Genomic DNA, 23,518 nt, shown 5'->3' with positions numbered 1-23,518 from the left:
CATAATAGCTACAACCACATTCATAATGGATGAAGTACCCTTATCTTATACAATACGTTCCACCTCACAAAAACATGCTTCATAAATAAATAAAGATTACGTTGTATTTGCCACGTCCTTAAACAAACATCCACATCAGATTATGTTGTATGTTTGTAGTCTTGTAGATTTGTAGATGTAAGTAATTATAATTATAATTACAACACTATTCTTACCTTCATTCTCATCCAGATAAGAATAACACAGCAAAAAAGAAAACAAATTTGTCCACTAATTCTGAAAATTCAATAATAAATCCTCCACGCATATATTTATTTCTACCCAACAAAAGCTTCCACGGCAAAACCATTCTCTGTAACAGCAGTTCTTGGTTCTCTGCAAGATGATCGGAGAACACACAGAGTCACATGTTTCCGATGACCACAAGGTACCTCTTCTGCCCATTCAGGAGGCAGCGGAGGGAACACAGAGAGGCGTCTCCTTCACCTTCAAAACGATTCTAACACTGCAAAACTTCTATGTCATTCTGGGACCTTTGTTGTCCCTTTTCATATGCTTCTTCGTGAAGCTTGACGGTCCACCCACGAGCCAGAAAATGCTTGGTGTGATTGCTTGGGTTTTTACTTGGTGGGTGACCCAAGCCGTGCCGCTTCCGGTCACCTCCATGTGTCCTTTGTTTCTCTTCCCCATCTTCGGGATTGCTTCAGCTGACACCGTGGCGCACTCCTACATGGATGATGTCATCACCCTCGTTTTGGGAAGCTTCATTCTCGCTCTCGCCGTCGAACGCTACAACGTTCACCGGAGATTGGCCTTGAATGTGAGTCACCCCTCTTGCCTTCACTTTCGTTCAATTTTCGCACTTGTTTTACCATCGCAATTGAGTTTTCATCAGTGTCAGCCATCAGCGATCCGGGGGTTTTATTGATTCAATCTCTTCAATTCTTTTATGATTATTCACACCTTTTTTTTCTGGTTCATAATAAGAAAAAAATATTTGTTTTGCCATTATTTTGGGCAGACGGTTTCATCGCCACGTATGCTCAATTATTTGCTTTTGAAATAATAGAATTCTTGACTTTTTTCTCTCTAAGCAAGGGGAAGAAAATTTTGTATTGAATTATTCTATTTTTTTACTTATAAGTAGTTGTAATCCTTAAATAGAAGACGTAATGAACACAGAAGATTAATTATTATATTTAATCTTTCATACTGTTTTTTCTTAATTAAAATTGGGAAGGATTTATAAGAAAATAAATAGAGAATATTATTGTTTTTCTATTTGTGGCTGGTTTGAAATGTGAGATGATATTTTATATTAGGTGGTGGGAAAAGAGGCTATGTTCTATTTCTCTTTTTCTCTGTAGTGGCAAAGAAAAAACATTAGGAAGTGTGATATGATTTGTGAACGTGGCATGGGGCCTGCAGGTAACGTTGCTGTTTTGCGGCGATCCGGTGAATCCAGCGCTGTTACTGTTGGGGCTGTGTGCGACGGTATTCTTCGTGAGCATGTGGCTGCACAACGTGGCGACGGCGGTGATGATGATGCCGGTGGCGACGGGGATCGTGCAGCGGCTGCCTGCGGTGCACGAGCAATCGGGGGCGGTGAACAAGTTCAGCCGTGCGGTGATTCTGACGGTGGTGTACGCGACGCCGATTGGGGGAATAAGCACTCTAACGGGAACGGGTGTGAACTTAATAATAATCGGAATGTGGAAGAGCCTCTTCCCCGAAGCAAAACCAATAAGCTTCAACACGTGGTTCTTCTACGGTTTCCCTGTGGCTATTCTCACCCTTATTTGTTTTTGGTGCATACTCTGTCTCCTCTACGTGCCCAAAGGTTCGGGTCGTGCTTTGTCTTCTTACTTGGATAGAACTCACTTGAAAAGGGACCTTGAAGCTCTTGGTAAGTTTCTGACTTCAACCTTACACAGTTTTCGTTTACTTTACTCTCCAGATTGTGCAATTAGAAAATATAATGGGGGAGGCGCAGAAAAAACCTTCCCAAGCTTCAGCCTTGTCGTTTCCTTGTCGTGTTATATTCTCTCTTTTGTTTTACTTCCATTTGCATCTTTCAATTATACGTGTCCTGTTCTTCATCATGGCCTTCCATTCACAAGTTTATGCTTATCTGGCAACCACGACACCTGTCACTTCAATCTACCAATTTCCTCGAAGATATTTTACAAAAATAAATATGTTCTAATTAGTTAATTTTTTAATAATAAAAAATATGACATTTAATACATTTATCAAACCTAGGACTATAATTATCACTGTGTTTTAAGAGGTGTGGAGAGGACACAACGTCATCCACCTTCACGATGGAAAATGAATAAAAGGAACAAGTTGGGGAATGTGGGACACGTTAACATTCTTTTTTAAACGGTACCACTTCTTTTTAAGGACTTGCAATTTTTAAAATTATTTTAACATTTAAATCATGATATTTTACTGTAATTCAGAAAAATCTTTAATGTATATTTCTATAATAATTAGAATAAAAAAATTTATATTTATTAACTTGTTAACAATATTTTTCAAGAAATACAGCTAATATAATTAATATATAACAGCTTATAAAAACTATTACAGAACTTCTTCTTTTTTGCATACTTTGATTGATGAAGTTTTTGAATGTAAATTGTTAAATTTAGATAGAAAGTGAAAAAAAGAAGAAGAAAAAGATAGTCTGACACACCAAAGGCAAGTAAAATTTAAAACATTTGTTTTTTCTTCTTACTTCAATATTATTGAAGAGGTTGATGGCCGACCTCATCGTACTAAGTGGGTGCGAGAGATAATGATGACGGACATATTTGGAATGAGCATCCCATGGAAGTTGCTGGGTGCATTTTAACGATGCACATTATCGACACGTCTCAAATGTCCTTTACAGCTTTATCGAATAATAAACTGCATCCTTGGTAGAAAAGAAAAATACTTTATAGACCTGTCGTCCAAAAAGTTAAAGCAAATTCAATACTTTATCGATGTTTGCAGGTCCCATGGCTTTCGCTGAGAAGATGGTGTTGTCCGTGTTTGGGGTATGCAAGTCTAAATATATACATTTTAAATTACTACATTTAATCACGGAGGAGCTTAATGTGTTTTGAACTAATGCAGTTGCTGATCGCATTGTGGATGACAAGAAGAATCACAGATGACATTCCTGGATGGGGATCTTTGTTCCACGGTCTTGTTGGAGATGGAAGTGTCAGTGTAAGTATCGTGTTTGTTTGACTCATGACACAAAAAATTGTAGTCGTGAACTAATGAAACAGAAGGAAATAATGTAGGTTATGGTGGCTGTTTTATTGTTCATAATCCCAAACATGAAGCAAGAGGGGGAGAAGCTAATGAGCTGGAATGAGTGCAAAAGGTTACCTTGGAACCTGATTTTGCTTCTGGGAGCTGGTTTTGCCATAGCTGATGGAGTACAATCCAGTGGTTTAGCAGATGTGCTTTCACAAGCCTTGGATTTCTTGGAAGATGCCCCATACTTGGCCATTGTTCCTGCTGTTAGTCTGATATGTAGCATTATTACTGAGTTCATCACCTCCAATGATGCCACTGCTACTCTTCTTGTGCCACTTCTTTATCACATAGCCAGAACAATGCACGTGCACCCGCTTCTTCTCATGGTACCTGGAGGAATAGCAACCGAGTTTGCCTTCTGGCTTCCAACCTCAACACCTTCAAATGTAGTTGGCTTTGCCACCGGACACATAGAAATCAAAGACATGCTCAAAGTTGGTGTGCCTCTCAAGGTTGCTGGGATTGTTGTGCTGTCTATTCTAATGCCTTCACTAGGTGAGTTATATACCTAAGTACCATATCTGTTTCGGCAGACATATATGCTTTAAGAAAGTTAAAAAATGTTTCTGATGTCAAGTGATTTTGTTGTTGCAGGGACATTTGTTTTTGGAGCAAAAACATAAGTGATGTTGCCAAAGGAACACTCTTGTCGGATACCAGATTTGTTTATTCTCCGAATTTCATTTTGATTTATAAATTTGGGCTGTCTACACGCTTTTGCAGAATGTTGTTTGTCTATGGGAGATGAACGGACGTTTAAATATGCAGGGCGAAGGAGATGGGAGAGAAACAACTCCATCTCTTTTATTTTGTATTTGTTTGTTAATTTGTTTATAATTTTTTTACAGGGTTACATCATATAAATATAATGATATAAATAGGGCGAGATTCCAACTATTGTAAAACTTTGTACCAGTAGCAGAAGAAGGGAATTGATTTCTTTTTTTCCTATGTAAAATGCATTTTGTTGATTAGAAGGTGTTGGAGTTCCTGTTGACCTGCTTGCATTTTGGCTTGGTAATTTTGCAACGTACCTTTGTAGATTGGCTTGTCCATAACTAACTAACTATGTTCTGCAATGACTAACTGCAAAAGGGTCATGAACAAAGATAATGAAAAAAATTGATTTATAATTAAGAAATATAAAAAAATAAAAAAACAAAAAATTTATTCAAAAACTTAACATATAACATTGTAAAAGAAAATTATCAAAATTTAATTATTAAAATATTTTTTTACACGTTTTACTAAACTGTTGGAGAAGTCAGAAAAAAAATTATAAAACTTGAAAAATGAAGATAAAATTAGCTTGCAAAGACCAAGAGGCTAAAAATAGCATATAGTCCAATTTTAGTAATGAATTTGAAAATAGTAAAAGTAGGATTATCAAAGTTAATATTTTCAAACATAAAAAAAAAATATAAACTCTCACTATTAGACTGTGTTTGAACTTGGAAATTTTCTGTTCACGAGAGAGAATTACCTGAATTAATTTCCTGTTTGTTCCAACTTATTTAAGCTGATTTCTGGACGAGAGAACAAATTGTCATCCTCTCAAATACCATAGATCTTTCGTGATTTACTGAAGATAACAAGCGAAATTACAAATATGGCCTTGCATTGAGAGGTGAAGGAACTGATTTTGGGGTAATGTCAGGGGTTGATTCCCTTCTTTTTTGTGTACGCATAAAGATTTTCATGTCTTTTGTTTCAAATTTCATCTCCAATTTTGTTTAAAATAATATTATTTGAAATACTAATAAATTTAATAATGACAAAATTATTTAATTGATGGTATTATTTTTTTAATTAAATATTTAAGAGAAAATTATTTTCAATCAATCATATATTATTTTTAATTAATTACACTTACTAAAATGTTTATTTTAAAAATACATTATTTTTTCTATTAACTAAAATTAATTTTAACTAAATTTGAAAAGAGTAATTTAACAATAGGGACAAAAGAGTAATTTTATATTTAAATTTATTAACTTTTTTTTAATTTATCATGCACATGACATTATACAAAAACTTTCATCTCAAATCTACCGATAATATATATATATATATATATATATATATATATATATATATATATATATATATATATATATAAAATAACAAAATCCTTTTTGTTTGTCATTGGTTTATGGAGGAAAAAATAACTAATTATTATATTCTTAATATTTTTTAAGTTTAAATATTGATTTGATTATAATCTTTGCTTAATTTTTTTAATCTGGTTATAATATTTTTTTATTCAATTTAATTATAATATTTGTCTATTTGTTCAATTTGGTCCTTTTTGTTAACATAATTATTAAAATAGTTAACGGATTGTGAACAATGACTACCATATGTTATTTTGTGATTTTTTTTAATTTTTTAATTAAAAAAAATGTCCACATGTCAAACCAATAAATATCATGCCGATCAGTATTTTATATTCAATTTGGTCCCAATTTTTGGTTAAAATTGAGCAATTTTGTTTCTCTTCAAATTGAGACCAAATTTAATTTTTATATAAATATTATATCGATATTCTTATTAAAATTGACATTTTCATTAAATATTTTTAATTTAGATTTAGAGTTGGTTTAAAATTAAAATGAAATTTTTTAAACCAATGGTGTTATTCTCCAATCATAAAAATTTTCATTATAATTTTAAACTAACTCTAATCCTAACAAAAAATATTTAATAAAAATGTGAATTTAAAAAAATACCAATATAACATTTATATAAAAATTAAATTTGGTCTCAATTTAAAAAAGGATAAAATTGATCAATTTAAAAAAATAGACTAAATTAAACAAAAATAACTAATATCAATATCAAATTAAATATAAAATATCAATTCTGTCACATTATTGACTTGACACATGGATATACTTAAAAAGATAAAAAAGATAATCAGAAAAATTACAAAGTGACATATGACAGTTATTGTTCACGATCCCTTAATTATTTTGACGATGGAGAAAAAATAATCAAATTAAACAAAATTAAAAAATATTAAAACTAAATTAAAAAAAATATTATGAACAAATTAAAAAAAATGTTAGAATCAAATCGGTATGTAAGCCTATTTTTTAATATCAACTATATCTATAGTAAAAAATTTCAACTATCTTATCACTTAATATTGTTTTTGTAACTTTTTTTATCACTATATAAGTCACATTGTTGACTTCAATTTGTCTGCCGAGGATAAAATATTTCATTGATTCCTCTAAATTAATTTTTGACTTAGAATTAATAGTAGACAAAGAAAGTTGATATCTTTTCACACATCAAATTCATATGTTATGATTTATTCTCTGGCTGCATCTTCCTTGGGTAGACAAAATTTCAACATTGAAAATTCTTAACATGATTACAAAATGACTTGCGTATTTAAGATCTAAAGTTTTGCTCAAAATAAAAAGCTCAATAATACTTTCACAAATCTCAAACTGAATTATTTCAGACAATAATTTATAATTGTATCAAATATATATACAAAATAGTGATGTTATGCAATAATATGATAATTTTCAAATAAGATAATGTTAAACATTATTAACTTTAACATTTATGTTACACCGATATCTTAAAGTTAATTAATTATTTATCGTCATAAAAATTTATTACAAAAAAAAAAATACAAATGAGAAGATCACACCAAATTCATGATAAAATTTATACTTCACCGGACATAAACAAATTATATTTATTATAAAAAATCTAAATAATAAATGAAGACAAAAGAATAAACCATTTATATGGTCATTTATGAATAAAGGCTAAATTAGCTAATTTATTGGCATAATGATTTCTTTCACGTACAACATGAGAAACTTTGAATTACATATACCTATAAAAATATAAGAACCAATGTCTCTTTAAAACTCAAAAGAACCACTCATTGATCCAACAAATCATGACAAACTAAAAAAGAATCACTTTCTAACCAAATATTTAAAAGCCCTTCCTTCTAGTATGCTATAAATGCTCTCGTAAATTCAGCTTAAATAAAAGTCTATACCACTAAAAAAATTAAAAAACTCATTATATATTCATTTGACTTTTTCAAAAATATCAGCACATAAACCAATTAGGACAACTCCTAATTATATAAATAAAATTATCCTCACTAATTTGAATATTGATAAACTTTAACATAACAAAATTAGAGATAATATTATTTATATTTTTAGATTTATTATCGATTATATGTATTAACTTCTTAATTAATAAATAGCAATAATATCATATCTTAATATACTATTCCTTTATACACTTTATATAGATAGTACTATCACTCAATTATTTATGACCACTATTTCAGAATAAAACGAACTAAAGATGTATAATTAAAACTAGTGTAAAATATTTAAAGTAAATAAGATCTTATAAAATCACTTAAAATTCAAGCTGTACCTATATTGCATAAGAGCATGCTCTACGAAAAATTACTTGTCAAGTTAGGTAAACTCAAACTTTGAGGTATAAAGTTTTATATATTTTTTATTGTATGTATGCAAATTTTTATATATGCTTTCTAAGTGGGAACGTGTACAAATAGTAAGACCACTTTCTTACGCAAGAATGACATTTCGATTAGTTTATATTATTAAGAAAAATTATGTTTTGACAAAGTTGTCATAAACAGAATTAAAACAAATAATTCTTTTTATTTTTTAACCAAAATGAAGTAATAAGTTGTACTTTTTTATTTAAATAAATGGTAGTTTGTCTTTGTTATTTTTTTTTTTGTTAAAGTATCATTTTTCTATTATTAATGTAGTTGAGGCTAGTTCTTTAAGGAGGAATATTGTGCACGTATAAAATATGTGCTATATATTCAAAGCAATTAATTTTGTTTTTTTTATTATTTACATTGATCATATTATATTTGATCTCTTTTTCGATCTCTTATTACATGTCGGGTCACTAATTTCTTTCTCTCTTTTAAATGTTTATATTTAATCTTAAGTTGTATATGCTTCTAACAAAAGATATGATTTTTACTTTATTTTTCATCCCCATTTATAATATTATTTTTGATAAATTCACACCCTCCGAGAAGAAAACCAATTTAAAATAATAAATTTGCAATACATTTAAGCTATAGTTGTTAATGTAAGCATTTATTATCTCAAATCAGATAAAAAAAAAAAGAAAAACTTTTGTTATTTACAAAATGTGAGTAAAAATGTTTGAAAAGATATAAGTGATGCTTCATTTACTAAGAGTTATAAAAGATATAAGTGAAACTTATACTGAGTATTTGTATATAATTCACTTTATTATTTTTTATTCAATATTAATATGTGCAGAGAACTATTTTCCGTTTATTTAGCTTATAATTACTATAACGCAACCAAACGTGCATGGATCATTAGCATTGACCAAGAAACTCTATAGAACAATTAATAAACATTCACGTGAAAAAATCCAATAAAAAATACAGCCACGCAAAGGGCACCAAAACTGGAACAGTTTATTCGTTTAGGAACTATAATAATGACACTAATTAATCTCATTTAATCCGAACACCTCCGGCAAACCCATCTTCTGCGACAGTTTCTAGTTCTGTCCGAGATGACCGGAGAAGAAACTCCGTTACCTACTTCCGATGATCACGGAGCACCGCTTCTCCCTGTTCACGAGGCGGTGGAAGGAACACAGAGCATTGTCTCCTTCACCATGAAATCAATTCTAACACTAGAAAACTTCTATGTCCTTTTGGGACCTTTGTTGACCCTTCTCATATGCCTCTTCGTGAAGCTCGAACCTCCCAATAGCCAGAAAATGCTTGGCGTGGCAGCTTGGGTGTTCACGTGGTGGATAACGCAAGCCGTGCCGCTTCCGGTGACCTCCCTGTGTCCTTTGTTTCTCTTCCCCATGTTCGGAATTGCTTCAGCTGATAGCGTGGCGCACTCCTACATGAACGATCTCGTCACGCTCATTTTGGGAAGCTTCATTCTCGCTCTCGCCGTGGAACGATACAACGTTCACCGGAGACTGGCCTTGAATGTTAGTCACTCACTCTTTTTGTTGCCTTCCACTTCAGTTTCACACGTTACTATATATTTGTGAGCCAACATCACGTGGACCCAACAGGTAACTTTGCTGTTTTGTACCGATCCGGTGAATCCGGCGCTGCTATTGTTGGGGCTATGTGCGACGATCTTCTTGGTGAGCATGTGGCTACTGAACGTGCCCACGGCGGTGATGATGATGTCGGTGGTGACGGGGATGTTGCAGCGGCTGCCGCCGATGCAGGAGCAGTCGGAGGAGGTGAGAAAGTTCTGCAAGGCGGTGATTCTGACGGTGGTTTACGCGACGCCGATCGGAGGGATGAGCACCTTGACGGGTACGGGTGTGAACTTGATAATAATTGGGATGTGGAAGAGTCAGTTTCCTGAGGGAAAAGCAATAAGCTTCAACACATGGTTCTTCTTCGGATTCCCCGTGGCTATCCTCATTCTGATTTGTTTTTGGTGCATTCTCTGCCTCCTCTATCTGTCTAAAGGAACTTCTCGCGCTTTGTCTTCTTATTTGGGTAAAGTTCATCTGAGAAGAGACCTCGAAGATCTTGGTAAGTTTCTCCCTAACCCGATGCACTATAGTACACTTTTTAATGTCAATTGTTTCCCTATATAAATAAGACTTTGTCGAATTTTTATATATCCGAATGAAATTAATTAAATCAAATGGAATTCTTTTATGGTTGTTTATAGGTCCCACGACTTTTGCTGAGAAAATGGTGTTGTCTATATCTGGGGTATGTATGTATACCTTCTAAAGTTTTATATCTAATGATGAAGGAACTTAATGTGTTTTCAAATAAACAACTACGTAGTTATTGTATTATGGTAAATACAGTTGCTTATAATATTATGGATGACAAGAAGAATCACTGACGACATTCCTGGATGGGGGGTTTTATTCCATGGACTTGTTGGAGATGGATGTGTCAGTGTAAGTATTCTGTAAGAGTTTTTAGTTCATATATATAACTCATCACACAAAAAATTTGTTCTTCTATGCAATGTGATGATGCAGGTTATGGTGGCTGTCTTACTGTTCATAATCCCAAACATGAAGCGAGAAGGGGAAAAGCTAATGAGCTGGAATGACTGCAAAAAGTTACCTTGGAGCCTCGTTTTGCTTCTAGGAGCTGGTTTTGCCGTTGCCGATGGAGTACAATCTAGTGGCTTAGCGGATGTGTTATCAGGGTTCTTGAATTGCTTGCAAGACACTCCATACATGCCATTGTTCCTGCTGTTTGTGTAATATGTAGCATTATTACTGAGTTCATCACCTCTAATGCGGCTACTGCAACTCTTGTTGTCCCACTTCTTTATCAAATAGCCATAACTATGCATCTGCATCCACTCATGCTCATTATCCCCGGAGGAATAGCAACAGAGTTTGCTTTCTGGCTTCCAACTTCAACGCCCTCAAATGCACTTGGAATCGCTACTGGACACATAGAAATTAAAGACATGCTCAAAGTAGGTGTGCCACTCAAGGTGGCTGGGATTGTTGTCTTGTCTCTTCTCATGCCGTCACTAGGTGCGTTTCCTACCTTCTATGTTCTGCTACACAAATGCTTTTGGGGCTGATAATCAAGTCTCGTTGTTGCAGGAACTATTGTTTTTGGAATACATAACGATACTCGTGAACAACTGATATTGATGAAGGAAAACTCTTGGTTAGTAGCAAATTGATTGCTTCATCCACTTCTACTTTGTTTTGTAAATTTTGATTGAGTCTGTTATCATTCCCAAAACACTATTACATCATTACATGTGCAATGATGTCTTGTACTATATTTATCAAATGGGTAATAATATATTTTTCATCCACCATTTTACTTTTTACTTTTATCTGGTATATATATATATATATATATATATATATATATATATATATATATATATCAGAAAAACCGTGTACTCGTTGTGGCGTGTCTTAGTGGATAGTGATTATGTGACAGAGAGGAAGGTGGAGTTGAATGTCTTGATTTGTAGGCTGCAGCACATAGTTCCTTTCCAAAATTATCCATACGTTACATTAAGTTATTATTATTATTATTATTATTATTATTTTATTTGTTATTACGATAATTTGTCCCTATCTGTGACTTCTTTCATGAGTGCACATGGTTTTGGCCATGCATGCCCATCCTTTTATTTCATGATCTGACTATCAAACTTTATTAAGTTAAATGTGGACAATTTCAACTATATATAGAAAATACTTTATTAATTCAAATATTTGATTATGGTAATAAATAATATTTTAAAATATCTTTCAAAAATATGTTAAATATAATGATGTCGTACTTTTACGTTCATTTCCTAAAACCAATTCTAAAACCATTTGAAAAACAAAAAAACTTACTATAGATCCAACCTCTTATCTCTAGAAACAAAGAGATATTTTTTATTAATTAAACATTATTTTATGATGCAATTTTGCTTTTTATTACTAAATGGATGACTTAAAAATTGTTTTGAAAGCACTTAATATGCTGATTTCTTTAATCGTTACTCTTCTTTATTGAGTAATAAAGGGAATAAATTAAGAAAAATACAGAATACGGCGATACCGAAGGTTTTATCTTACTAATTACGATACCGAAACCCATTTTTGGGTTATATGCCTAACTTCACAAGTACCAAGATGGTTGATAAAGACAAGTAAATATTGAAAATACCAATAAAAATATTCTTCAATTACATTAAATATCAAACACGTTCTATATTACACGATAAATAAAACAAGAATTTAATTTTAATATCCTTCAAATTAATTAAAAATTAATACAGATAAAACTCTTAAATTCATTATCATAAAACTCAAACACCTTAACTGTCTCCGACCCTGATGCGACCAACTACAAAGAAGAAATTTCAGAAGTTATGAATGAGTTTGACGATTAGATATGAATTAATCATTAAAAAAACCGTCAGAAATGTGAAATGGTGTGGAGAAAGATATTTATGTATATTTATTATTATTATATTATCATTTATTGAATATATTTTCTTATTTATTTTTATTATAAGAAATAATACATATTTAACCAAAATTACTTACAATAATTGTTTAGACATTAAAATGTTATTGCAATATGAAACTCTCACGTGAGATATTTAAAACTAAAAATATTTATTTATAAAGTTATAAATAATTAGTTATATAGGCCTTTCTCATTTTTAGATGTTAATTAAAAGCGACCATTATTATTTTTTACTAAAAAAATCTTATTCCTTAACGCAGAATTTAACCATTTCAGAAACGGACAGAAACGCGTTTTCACCAACAATAGGAACTCGGAGGCCTAGAAAGTTCACAGAAAACCCCATTATATAACCGTCTTCTTCCTCCGCTATAAATACCAACAACCACTCCTTAACAGAGATCCAAATCTATGATTATGACGATGAAACACCATTGCCTTCTCCTCCTCTCTCTTGTGTTGGTGTCTTACGCTACACGCTCCGACGGGGCGCCGGGCGGGTGGGAGGCGATCAAGGACGTGAAAGAGCAGCACGTGGTGGAGATCGCGGAGTATGCAGTGAGTGAGTACGACAAGCGTTCTGGTGCGAAGCTGAAGCTGGTGAGTGTGTTGAAGGGCGAGACCCAGGTGGTGGCCGGCACCAACTACCGTCTGGTGCTGAAGACCAAGGGCGGTTCCGGCGCCACCAATTACGAGGCCGTTGTGTGGGAGAAACCTTGGCTCAATTTCAAAAACCTCACTTCCTTTAAACCCCTTCCTGCATAGATAATAATCTCCATCTTCACTTCATTCCAGTTGAGTTGTGCTCTTTTCTCTATTATCAACTCCATTCCCAGTTAATGTCTTGTTTTTTGGATGTGTGTGCTAAGTTTGTAATCGTTAATGTAATTATTGCTGTGTAATGGATTCTTCTATACCCTTCTATGTTCCTTTTATGTTCACTCTGTCTTCGTTTATGATTTCTGATCTGGAGAAGCTATGCCTGTACTAGAAACTTTCATCGGATTGTGTTGTGATTGTTGAACAAATTGTATAAAAGTTACGAATGAATAAATTTCGATGACGAAATTTGTGCCTCTAGTTTCAACGTGTAGGGTCATTTCCGTTTAGACCTGCCTACGTTTTTTCCTTTGCCGTGTAGTATGGAATTGGTGATATATTAAATTATGGCGGACTCTACGGTGAATAGTCAGTCCACCCAAATCAGTGGATCAGGAAGATTACACTCACCACCAGTGGCTAAAAGCTGTTCGAAATGATTAACTTTAATCTAATTTTAAATTCCAAACTTAGGCGCTCATTATCCAAATTAGTCATAAAATATTAATATTATTATTCACTTCTGATGTGCACCCTTTATTAAACAATTTTACTCTTCAATCAATTCTTCTATTTTTCATTTTTTTTTCTTGTGTGGTAATTGTCCCGTTACTTTTATATTAGCAACTCCTCTGTCAAACGATTTAGAATGACAACTTAGTAAGGATAACTCATTTGGCTTTATGAATAGAGACAGAAATATGTCACCTAAAATTCACTAAAAATCATATCACCAAATAACAAAGCAGCTACACCAGTTTGCATGCCAATATAAAACACATTATATTAGGTTTAATTAATCGGATAATACTAACTTTCATTTATATATGTCAATTTAATATTAATTTTTAAAAATATATTAATTAAATCTTAATTTTTAAAAATATACCTGAATTAGGTATTTTTCAGTAAAAAAAATATAAATATAAATATTAACATTGTTAACGGTGTTGATATTTAAAATGATTTACAAAATTAAGTATTAATATTTATATCAAAACTTAGTGATAAAACTCATAAATTCAGTTAACGACTTTAATAATTTTTATTTAAAAATAACATGTTTAAGATACTATTTCAAAAATTAGGACTAGATTGACACATCTTTAAAAATGAATAATACCAAACTGAGACATTTGAACGAAAATGAGTATTATCCGACTAATTAAACATTTTTTTATTAAGCAAAGCCTGTCTTTAGTATTAAATTTTATACTTAATAACATAAAAGAGTGGAGTGAGGGAGGAGAGTAAGGATATCAAAGATTCACTTTACCAAATGATGTAATAAAGTTTTATAATTGTTCTTTTATATTATTTACTCAGGGGTGAAAAGATGATTTTATTATAGTTTATTATAAAATGTCAAGCGAACAAAATGCGGTTTTTGTTTTATTATATTTATTTTTCCATTTATATTACATTTCATTCCATTTATTTCTATTTCTCCTCACTCATACAAAAACATATTTATATTTAAACATAAAAGTCCTCCTTTTAACTAACTGAGAAAACAGAAAAAAAAAATAACACAGATTAATTTTATTTTATCAAAAGGAACAATATGAAGAAAACTATATCTAACAATATAATAGTTTGTCTTCATCACTTTAGTGTTTGTAAATATATTAGTGTCATTCTCTCAATATTGTTTTAAACCTTGTCTTTGACTAAAATACTGCAACTTCCTTCCTCTTAAATATCTTTGTGACTCTTTAAACCAAGTCCTTTCCAGACCGAGTAATACTAACTTAAAATTATTAAATAATTCTAAAAAGTAAGATTACAAAATAACTCATTTATCCGTTATGGGTCTAATCTAAAATAAATGTATCCAATTTATTTATTATAAAAAAGAATTAAATTAAATTTGTCCATTTAATTTTATAGATAAATAAGTATATATCTATTATTTGTCAAAATTAAATTCCAAATTATAATAGGTAATCAATATTAATTTAGCTATTTTTATTAAAAATAATTAGAAGATATATTTTATATATTTACAATTTTTGTTAAAAAATATAATTTAAAAAGGTAGATTGATTTTTTAAATAATATGTTTATTGGTGAATTAGATATTAATACGTAAAATATTGCACAAATAAATTAAATTATATTATTAAATAAGAAAAACCACTTTGAATTTTTAGTAGATTAATAATTTTTTTTATGACAAAGAATGGGTCACAGCTAATAAATATAAAGGGACACCTAACATAAAGGAAGTGAGTGGGGTTGGGCATTAATTGGATGAATAAATAGCCCAAACATGTGAATGGGAAGTTGGAAAGAACCTTATCAGTCTAGTGATATACTGTTGTGGATCATGTATGTCTCATCTCCCTTCCAATATGTGTTATCATTATCAACATACAATATTGTATTCTATTATAGATTAATTAACCTCTTAAGTTCACATTATATTTAATCTAAGACTTCATTAAAATAAATTATGTTATATGTTTTTGTTCCCGTAAAAGGAATCTAAGGGTCAAATGCTTTTTCATTCTCTCCTCTGTATACTTTTACAAACAGATATTTTTTTCTGTAATGTGCCTTTCTCAGTCATTTTTCTTGTCTTTATTTCAGAGAGCAGTCGCTTAGTTTCATATAAGTTTTCAGTTTGTCCTTGTTTTAGTTTTTTTTAGAATCACAGTAAATGATTGATGTATATCGAAATTATCTTTATTTCTACAAGAATGTGATTAGGTAATCGTTTAGTCATTATCGTGAAAAGAAGAGATGAGCTGCAGATTTATGAATTAGACCTTCGTCTATATGTATAAGTAGACTTAAGATCGGATTTCGCACGTATGTGCACAGGTCGAAAGTGATCTAGTTGTATTAATTTAACATGTGAATGATTTTACCAGTTTAAAACTCGTTTATTCGTATGGTATATAATAACATCCATGAATAATACGGAATCTTATGCTTCCAATCAATTTTTCCTATAATATAATTTTTAGAAACTTTAAAGCTTGAAAACACTCTACAAATTGTCAATAGAAAAGAAAAAGAAAATATTGCAGAGGTTCTTCTACAGTATAGGTAGATAGGAATTACTGTCACTACATCATCTATCCAACAAAATATATAATATAGAATTTGTATTATTTGTTTGTACATCTCCATTCACGAGACTAAAATGTTTAACACTAAAAATATAAAAAAAAAATGCAATTTAATAAACTAAGATATGGACTGAAATAGCTACGAATGAATATAAATGACTAGAATGATTTGAAATTAAACAATTTGGTAATACAGTTATTAATTAAAATTAACGTTGTTGCTTTTTTTATACCATTAAAAATTGTTATTAGCCGGAAGAATCATACTGAAATACGAAAACATGATCGAGATATATACGGCAACAATGAATAAATCCGAATATAGAAAAAAGAAAAAGAGAGGGACTGATTAGGAAAATCTGTCTCATGTAGTGTTGGTTCAAGGGAAAAAAACGCAGAAAAAAAAAATGGTAGGTCAGGTTTTAAGTTCAAAATACTTTAGCTAAAATTGACCACATTAAATTTGGTCCAATACTTACTACGCAAGCCTTCCACAGAAACAAATTAACAACAAAAAAACTTTCGTTGCAAAAACCAAAATATAGTAATAATACAATTTAAATTTATGTTATTATATTGCGCTTGATTTTTCCTAACTCAATTGTACCTTTATCTATATAGTATATAACAAGAACAAACATTGAATTAAAATTAAAATAATTAAAGACTACGTAAAAGTGGATAAATTTGTTGTTATTTTAAGAATTTTACATTTTAAAATATAGTATTTATGTATCGACATTTTAATTGTATATATGTATTTTTTTATGTTAGTCATAAAAGTGAATATATCTTTTAGTTTTAAAATATATATTCTTAATTATCTTTTGTCTCGAAATAATTGTCTATTATCTCTAACTTTCTACAACTGACATTATCTCTTATATATTATTCTTTTCCAATTATCTCTCCTATTTAAAAAATAAACTTGCACACATTTGAATTTTTGGAAACTAATTAAAAGTAAACATAATTTATATTATTTAAAAATTTACTTACAATGAGAATTATATATTAAAAAATATAATAAGTTTGAGAGTGATGGAATTGAGGTGTTGTTTAGGTAATTTGGTTACTTGTGACAGCAGTAGAGTTTTTATAATAGTAAGTTAAGTTTTGATAAGTGGGTGTATTTTTTGTTTGGCTGAAACCGGAGCCAGTAAATAAAATTGAGATGAATTACAAAAGCAGGGTTGTTTTTTCTGGTATTAGTGTCAGGTCCAATCCCAATCCTCTACCTCATCCTTTTCTTCTATCCATGATCTGTTCCTCCATAATTCTCCAACAAAATCTCGGAAGTAAATAAATAAATAAGTAATCATTATATTTGGAAATAATTAAAATATCCAGATTCATCTTGTTCTTATTTTGCCCCTTCCTACCACTCTCTGAGAATCACAAACCCTAACTAGAGTGTGTGATTAGAGAGAAAAGAGAAGAACAAACACAGCACTTTGAGAAGATGAAGGGTCTCTTCAAGTCTAAACCTCGCACTCCTGCAGATGTAGTTCGTCACACCAGAGATCTTCTACTTGTCGTTGATCGGAACTCTGAATCCCGCGAAAGCAAAAGAGAAGAGAAGGTTCGCTTGTTCCCTTACTTTTAGATCGCATTTTTTACTCTTTTTTTTTAATTTCTTATTTTCGCGAGACTCTGATCTCAACTAACTCTGTAACTGTGGTTGTTAGCCGAAAAAATAAAATAAACAAGAAGTTCCGCCTTGAGTTCCCAATGCGTAATGCGTCAGGAACCTTAGAGCCTTGATTTGTGAATCACGATAACCCTGCATGTTGTTTACGACATTCTTTAACTTATATTTGATGTTATTTCTCACTAGAGCATTAATTTAGAGCATATACGACTCATCACTGTAGTTGGTGCTAAGTTGCTTTTTAATAGTTCCATTGTTGGTGGTTAATCCCCTGATTTTAATATTGCAAATTTTGTTGGTTTGTTTGGTTTGGCGGGTGTAACGTAGTGGTAAAAGTAATTGGACTTGATATGCTATCATCATGCATTATCGGAGTTGCAGTGAATTTGTGTAAGCAAATTGGAACTGACGGAGTATTTTGTTTGATAATTTTTTATTGGATCTCGGCTTTTTGTGCGGGGAATTCGTGAGTTCTTATTTGATGTTTATGATTTTTGTGTGGTCCATCTAACAGCAAATGTCCGAGCTATTTAAAAACATGAGGGAGCTTAAGCAAATCCTGTATGGAAATAGTGATTCTGAACCAGTTGCGGAAGCTTGTGCACAGTTGACTCAGGAGTTCTTTAAGGAGGACACGCTGAGACTGTTTATCAAATGTCTTCCAAAATTGAATTTGGAGGTATTAATGAAATTTATGAGACCTCCTGATTGTGCTGTTGATGTAGGTACCCTTTGTAGGATGGGTATGCTTATTACAAATGTGGATGGGGGTAGAATCACATGTTTATCTAACATTGTACTGTGATTGGATTGTTTACTACTTGGCAACCTGGTGACTGTGGGCTTTTGCAGGCCAGAAAAGACGCCACTCAAGTTGTTGCAAATTTACAAAGGCAACAGGTTCAGTTTAAGTTGATTGCATCTGATTACCTAGAGAAAAATCTGGATCTTATGGATGTCTTGATACTTGGGTAAGAAAACATTGGATGACATTCTTGGTTGCTTGATTCTAGTTCTAGAAAGCTTTGCAATAAGGATGGTGGACTCACTTAATCAAATGATTGTAAATCATTTTTTTTTGTCAACCTTGAAAATTTAATTTCTCATAAATAAGACATGATAATAATCTCACGTCCTGATCAGTGGATTTTTGTGATTTTTAAATTTAGTTTCGTGACGTGTATGTCTTCTTCTCTTAACATATTTCAATGTCTATGTTATTTCTTTTTTACTCACTGTGGCTGTCAATAAGTGATACTTACCCAGGTATTGATTCTAATTCTTGTATGCAACTGACCAATAATTGCTGCCTTTCAGCTATGAAAACACAGATATGGCTTTGCACTATGGTGCAATGCTAAGGGAGTGCATACGACATCAGATTGTTGCAAAGTAAGGAAAAAGAACGTGTTGAATTCATTTTTTTTATTGATACCATATAAGTGTTATGATACAGAAAGAAATAAAACCTGCATAATTTCTTATTGATCAACATACTGTATAAGGCAGAACGAAGCTTATTATAAAGCTGTGGTTACAAGGAAAACTAAAAGGAAACAACTAACAAACAGTTGTAACAGAAAAAGATATTTTTCTAACTGTAATATTTTGTGTGCTGTCAAGCTGTTAATGATTGGTGACTGCTAGAAACTACTGTTAAGGTTGTAATCTATGTTAGAATAGCACTGCATTTCCTAGTCATGTACTGTCTCTTTTGGTTCCTATACTTTTCTTATATGTGCCCCCCTCTTGATTCATACAAAATGCGATTGGTGCTGTGATTGGTGCTGTGTGTGAAGTTCGTGAAAAAAAAAAAAAACTGAACACTTGGATTAGAACAGGGGAAAAGACCCACCAGGACATATAATTTTCCCTCACATCATAACTATAGTGTTGCTTAATTGTTCATGGTTTTATATCAGATATGTTCTCAACTCACCTCTTATGAAGAAATTCTTTGACTATATCCAACTCCCAAATTTTGACATTGCTGCGGATGCTGCGGCTACCTTTAAGGTGCATTTCGTGTGAAAAAAATTTTGATTACAAATTCCTTTGTGCAATGCACATTTTTTTTCAAGAGTGTTCATGCCACATAGTGTTGTGTTGTCTCAGGAGCTCTTGACAAGACATAAATCTACTGTAGCCGAATTCCTTTCCAAGAATTATGATTGGGTAGGTTACCCCTTCAAAGTTCAATCTATGTATAAAGTAGCATTTCAATTTTAATTTATACACTTCACTTCCATGCCAGCTTTATCTTTTCATAACATTCTGTTGCTAAATAATATGCATGAGTGATATTTTTTAGCGGCAATGATTCTCATATGACAGCTAATTTAATGCTATGAACATGATGTCAACTTTGTTTTAGTTTTATGGAGTTTTTAAAGGTTAATGGCTTCGATATAAATTATAATAAACTGACAGAGGATTTTAAAAACTCAAGTTCTGATTACTATTTTAGATTTTATCCTTTTTATTCCTATGGATATGGCCCTAGTGATTTACATTTTTTTGTTTCTCTGCTTCTAACTAACTTCTAAGTATTGATTTCTGAACTGATAAAAGATATGCACTTGTAGAAAATTATTCTGCATGCATTGGTGATGAACAAATTTTCTATCAAAAAGCCATACTAGTTTTTGTGTGATTATTAACCACATGTTTAATTTTTCGTATGATTATTAATCGCACAAGTATGTTCGTTCACTATATTTAGGGATTTTTTAAAATAATACCTTTTCAAAGATTTCTTTTAAAACTTTATGCTGCTTTCATATAATTATCTGGTTGTCACTTTATATTAACATGTTTTATTTGTACCTGGTTTATTCAAGTAGTTAATGCCATTTAGTTATCAATGAATACTCACTCTGTTATTGCTGCTTTCAGTTTTTTGCGGAATATAACACTAAGCTGTTGGAATCTTCCAATTATATTACAAGGCGCCAAGCTGTCAAGGTTGTATATAATTTTTTTCATTAATCCCTATAAATTTAATTTTGATCTCAACTATAATTTTTGCTTGTTGAAAACTTAAATTTGGGTTCGAGAAACCTACACCTCCTTGTGTATACCTTTGTAGTTCATTTGACCTATAAAATTTCCTGAAAATTGTAAACAAAAGTATCACATCTAGTCAACAGATACTTTCCAAGTGGATTTCCGTAGTATCTTTGCCTGTTCGTCCATGCATTTGTAGTTCATTTGACCTATGATTTTTCCTGAATTGCTATTGAATTTTGTTTGTTCTCCACCCCCGCCCCCCTGAATGTTGGAGTTTTGGTCTTTACAGTCTTCTGTTCATTTGAGTATGATCTATTTATGATCACTGAGTTGATTTCTTTCTCTTACACAGTTGTTGGGAGATATATTACTTGACCGTTCAAATTCAGCAGTAATGACACGATATGTGAGCTCAAGAGACAACTTGAGGATTTTAATGAATCTTCTAAGAGTATGAGCCCTTTACACAAAACTTGAATGACGTGCCTTATTATGTACCTTTGTGTACTTCATGTTTGTGTCTGCCAATCCTTATCCATACTTGATATATTTCGCTAAATTTACCGTGTGAAAGTGCATCAGTTCCATCAAAATATCTTCACCCTAGTACTATTGTAGTTTGTCAAGATTACAATACTAAAAATTAATGTTCAAATAAGTTTTGGTGATAGTATTCTATATTGGAGGGAGGATTAAGAACCTTCGTATGTGTTTAAAGTGAATTTTAATAGTCCGTACTGATTTATTCCTACAGGAGTCAAGCAAGAGCATACAAATTGAGGCATTTCATGTTTTCAAGGTATTACTATAATAATATTATAGCACATTTTTGGAAGTGACTGTTCTGAATCGCGCGGTTATTGATATTTGTTTGTCATACCAGTTATTTGCTGCTAACCAACATAAACCAGCTGATATCGTCAGTATATTCGTTGCAAACAAAAGTAAGATGCTGAGACTATTGGAAGACTTCAAAATTGATAAAGGTAAGTGATGCCTTCCTCTTGATAGTTTAGTTGCATTTGTGGTATCAATTATCAGTTTTTCATGACCCCATATTTGTTGTGGTTGTGCAGAGGATGAACAATTTGAAGCTGACAAAGCTCAGGTGATGAAGGAAATCGAAGCTCTTTAACCCAGGGAACAATGCACCTGAAGTGCATATTCTGTTAAGTAGCACGTTGCCATGTGGCATTTCACTTTAGCGAATTGTGTATTGTAATAGTTATTAGTTTTTATCATGATGGGACTATCATTTCATACAGACTTCGATGCTTTCTTGCTGTAATTTTATTATCGTCCTTTAAAAATTGTAGATAAATAAATTGCTTAATGAGCTACATGCGGTTTATTATGTCTTTGTAGGTCTAAGTAATAAAGGTATTCGAGGTCATGCAATCTCACAATATTTGTTTTGCTAAATCTACTCATGTGGCATTTTGAACAGTCTTGAGTAGTGTTTACATAACTTTGTTATCATGTTTTTAGAAAAAGAAAATAAGAAGTTAAGATTAGTTTCCGCAACTTAATAGGGTTCTCATTTAATTTGTTCAAGAGTTGAGTTGATTTTAGTTTATTTGGAGGAGTTAATTTACTGTAATCGTACTTTCTTCAATGTATTTGTAGTAAAGTTTATTATCTATATAACGCCTTTGTCAGCAAAGTACTTAAGTGATGGAATTTTACATCAACTATTATTATTTCTTTTTAGGTTGAAGTTTGGTTTTGTAGCAAGATTCTAGTATTACTTTTTAAAATTTTTGAAAAGTCAAAATTTTAGTTTTCTTTCTAAAATATGGTGAATGTGTTTGTAAGCACAGCCTGAATGTTGTTAATTTCACTAAAATATTGTTTACAAACATAATTCTAGTTTAACTTTAAAGAGTCAAAATTGTATATGTAGGTATAGTTATAGTGTAAAATAAAAATATTAAAGTTATGTTTGGAAGTACAAGTGTGCCCAAAATTTGAAAAAAACAAACTTAACCTTGTGTTTTAAAATACAACTTCTAAACGAATTAAAATTGTGTAGTAGTGCTAATTTCAACATGAAATTTAAAAGGAAAAATAGATTGATGAGTTACCTAGTTACATGTTATTTTGTGAAATAATTGAGCTGGATAGATTCATGTTATTTTGTAAAATAATTGAGGTAATGATATGATCTAAGGAAGTTGAGTGAGTGGTAGGGGATAGGGTGGTGCACGCATCACTTCATCATTAGCATTGTAGTTGAAAGGTTTGGGTGTCTGCAGTTTGCACTCTCCACAGGTTTCATTGAGTTGTTTTCTTAATGCTAATTCATTTCAAATAAAGCAATTTCCAACCTAAACTCCCAAAAAATGAAGAGGTAGCAGTCAACTTCTTCAGCTCCACATCAAATACACTATACATTGATTTGCCTTTTTTCCCTATTTTTGCAACAGCATTCAGAGTGGGTGTGGGTCTCTTCATTTGTGGCTCATACTTGAGAGGAGGCTTTTACAAACCAATAAGAGAATAGCTTGATAAGGGTACTAATCACATCCCCTGATTCAGGTACATGTTTGGTACCTATTTGGACACATCCAGGGAACCTAAAACATTGAAAAGTGTGTGGCACAAAACCAAATCAAAGCATCA

The 23,518-nt window shown here is 31.6% G+C and overlaps 2 protein-coding genes and 2 pseudogenes across 4 annotated transcripts; all 4 read left to right on the top strand.

The window, feature by feature from the left end:
• Nucleotides 1-292: 292 nt before the first annotated feature.
• On the top strand, nucleotides 293-4,315 carry LOC114187956 (tonoplast dicarboxylate transporter-like). The gene is made up of 6 exons (XM_028076403.2): nucleotides 293-820; nucleotides 1,429-1,906; nucleotides 3,004-3,047; nucleotides 3,127-3,222; nucleotides 3,300-3,813; nucleotides 3,913-4,315. The coding sequence occupies exons 1-6, from the start codon at nucleotides 383-385 to the stop codon at nucleotides 3,939-3,941; spliced, it is 1,599 nt and encodes a 532-aa protein (XP_027932204.1). The 5' UTR covers nucleotides 293-382; the 3' UTR covers nucleotides 3,942-4,315.
• A 4,412-nt stretch (nucleotides 4,316-8,727) lies between these two features.
• LOC114187055 (tonoplast dicarboxylate transporter-like) lies at nucleotides 8,728-11,180 on the top strand (annotated as a pseudogene). The gene is made up of 6 exons (XR_014995823.1): nucleotides 8,728-9,342; nucleotides 9,430-9,907; nucleotides 10,050-10,093; nucleotides 10,195-10,290; nucleotides 10,375-10,887; nucleotides 10,960-11,180. The product of XR_014995823.1 is annotated as a tonoplast dicarboxylate transporter-like (transcript).
• Nucleotides 11,181-12,710: 1,530 nt separating this feature from the next.
• Nucleotides 12,711-13,269, top strand: LOC114186959 (cysteine proteinase inhibitor 5 pseudogene; annotated as a pseudogene). Its single transcript, XR_014995682.1, has one exon. The product of XR_014995682.1 is annotated as a cysteine proteinase inhibitor 5 pseudogene (transcript).
• A 4,172-nt stretch (nucleotides 13,270-17,441) lies between these two features.
• On the top strand, nucleotides 17,442-22,318 carry LOC114188715 (putative MO25-like protein At5g47540). The gene is made up of 11 exons (XM_028077337.2): nucleotides 17,442-17,818; nucleotides 18,402-18,566; nucleotides 18,740-18,858; nucleotides 19,205-19,279; nucleotides 19,810-19,903; nucleotides 20,003-20,062; nucleotides 20,783-20,851; nucleotides 21,249-21,347; nucleotides 21,651-21,695; nucleotides 21,780-21,882; nucleotides 21,973-22,318. Exons 1-11 carry the CDS (start codon nucleotides 17,699-17,701, stop codon nucleotides 22,029-22,031), a joined length of 1,008 nt encoding a protein of 335 aa, XP_027933138.1. The 5' UTR covers nucleotides 17,442-17,698; the 3' UTR covers nucleotides 22,032-22,318.
• The last annotated feature ends 1,200 nt before the right edge of the window (nucleotides 22,319-23,518 follow it).

The sequence above is a fragment of the Vigna unguiculata genome, chromosome 6 (genome assembly GCF_037176805.1).
Source record: "Vigna unguiculata cultivar grain cowpea cultivar isolate G323 ecotype 2 chromosome 6, ASM3717680v1, whole genome shotgun sequence".
Classification (NCBI taxonomy): Eukaryota; Viridiplantae; Streptophyta; class Magnoliopsida; order Fabales; family Fabaceae; genus Vigna; species Vigna unguiculata.
This window is presented reverse-complemented; position numbering and strand designations above follow the sequence as displayed.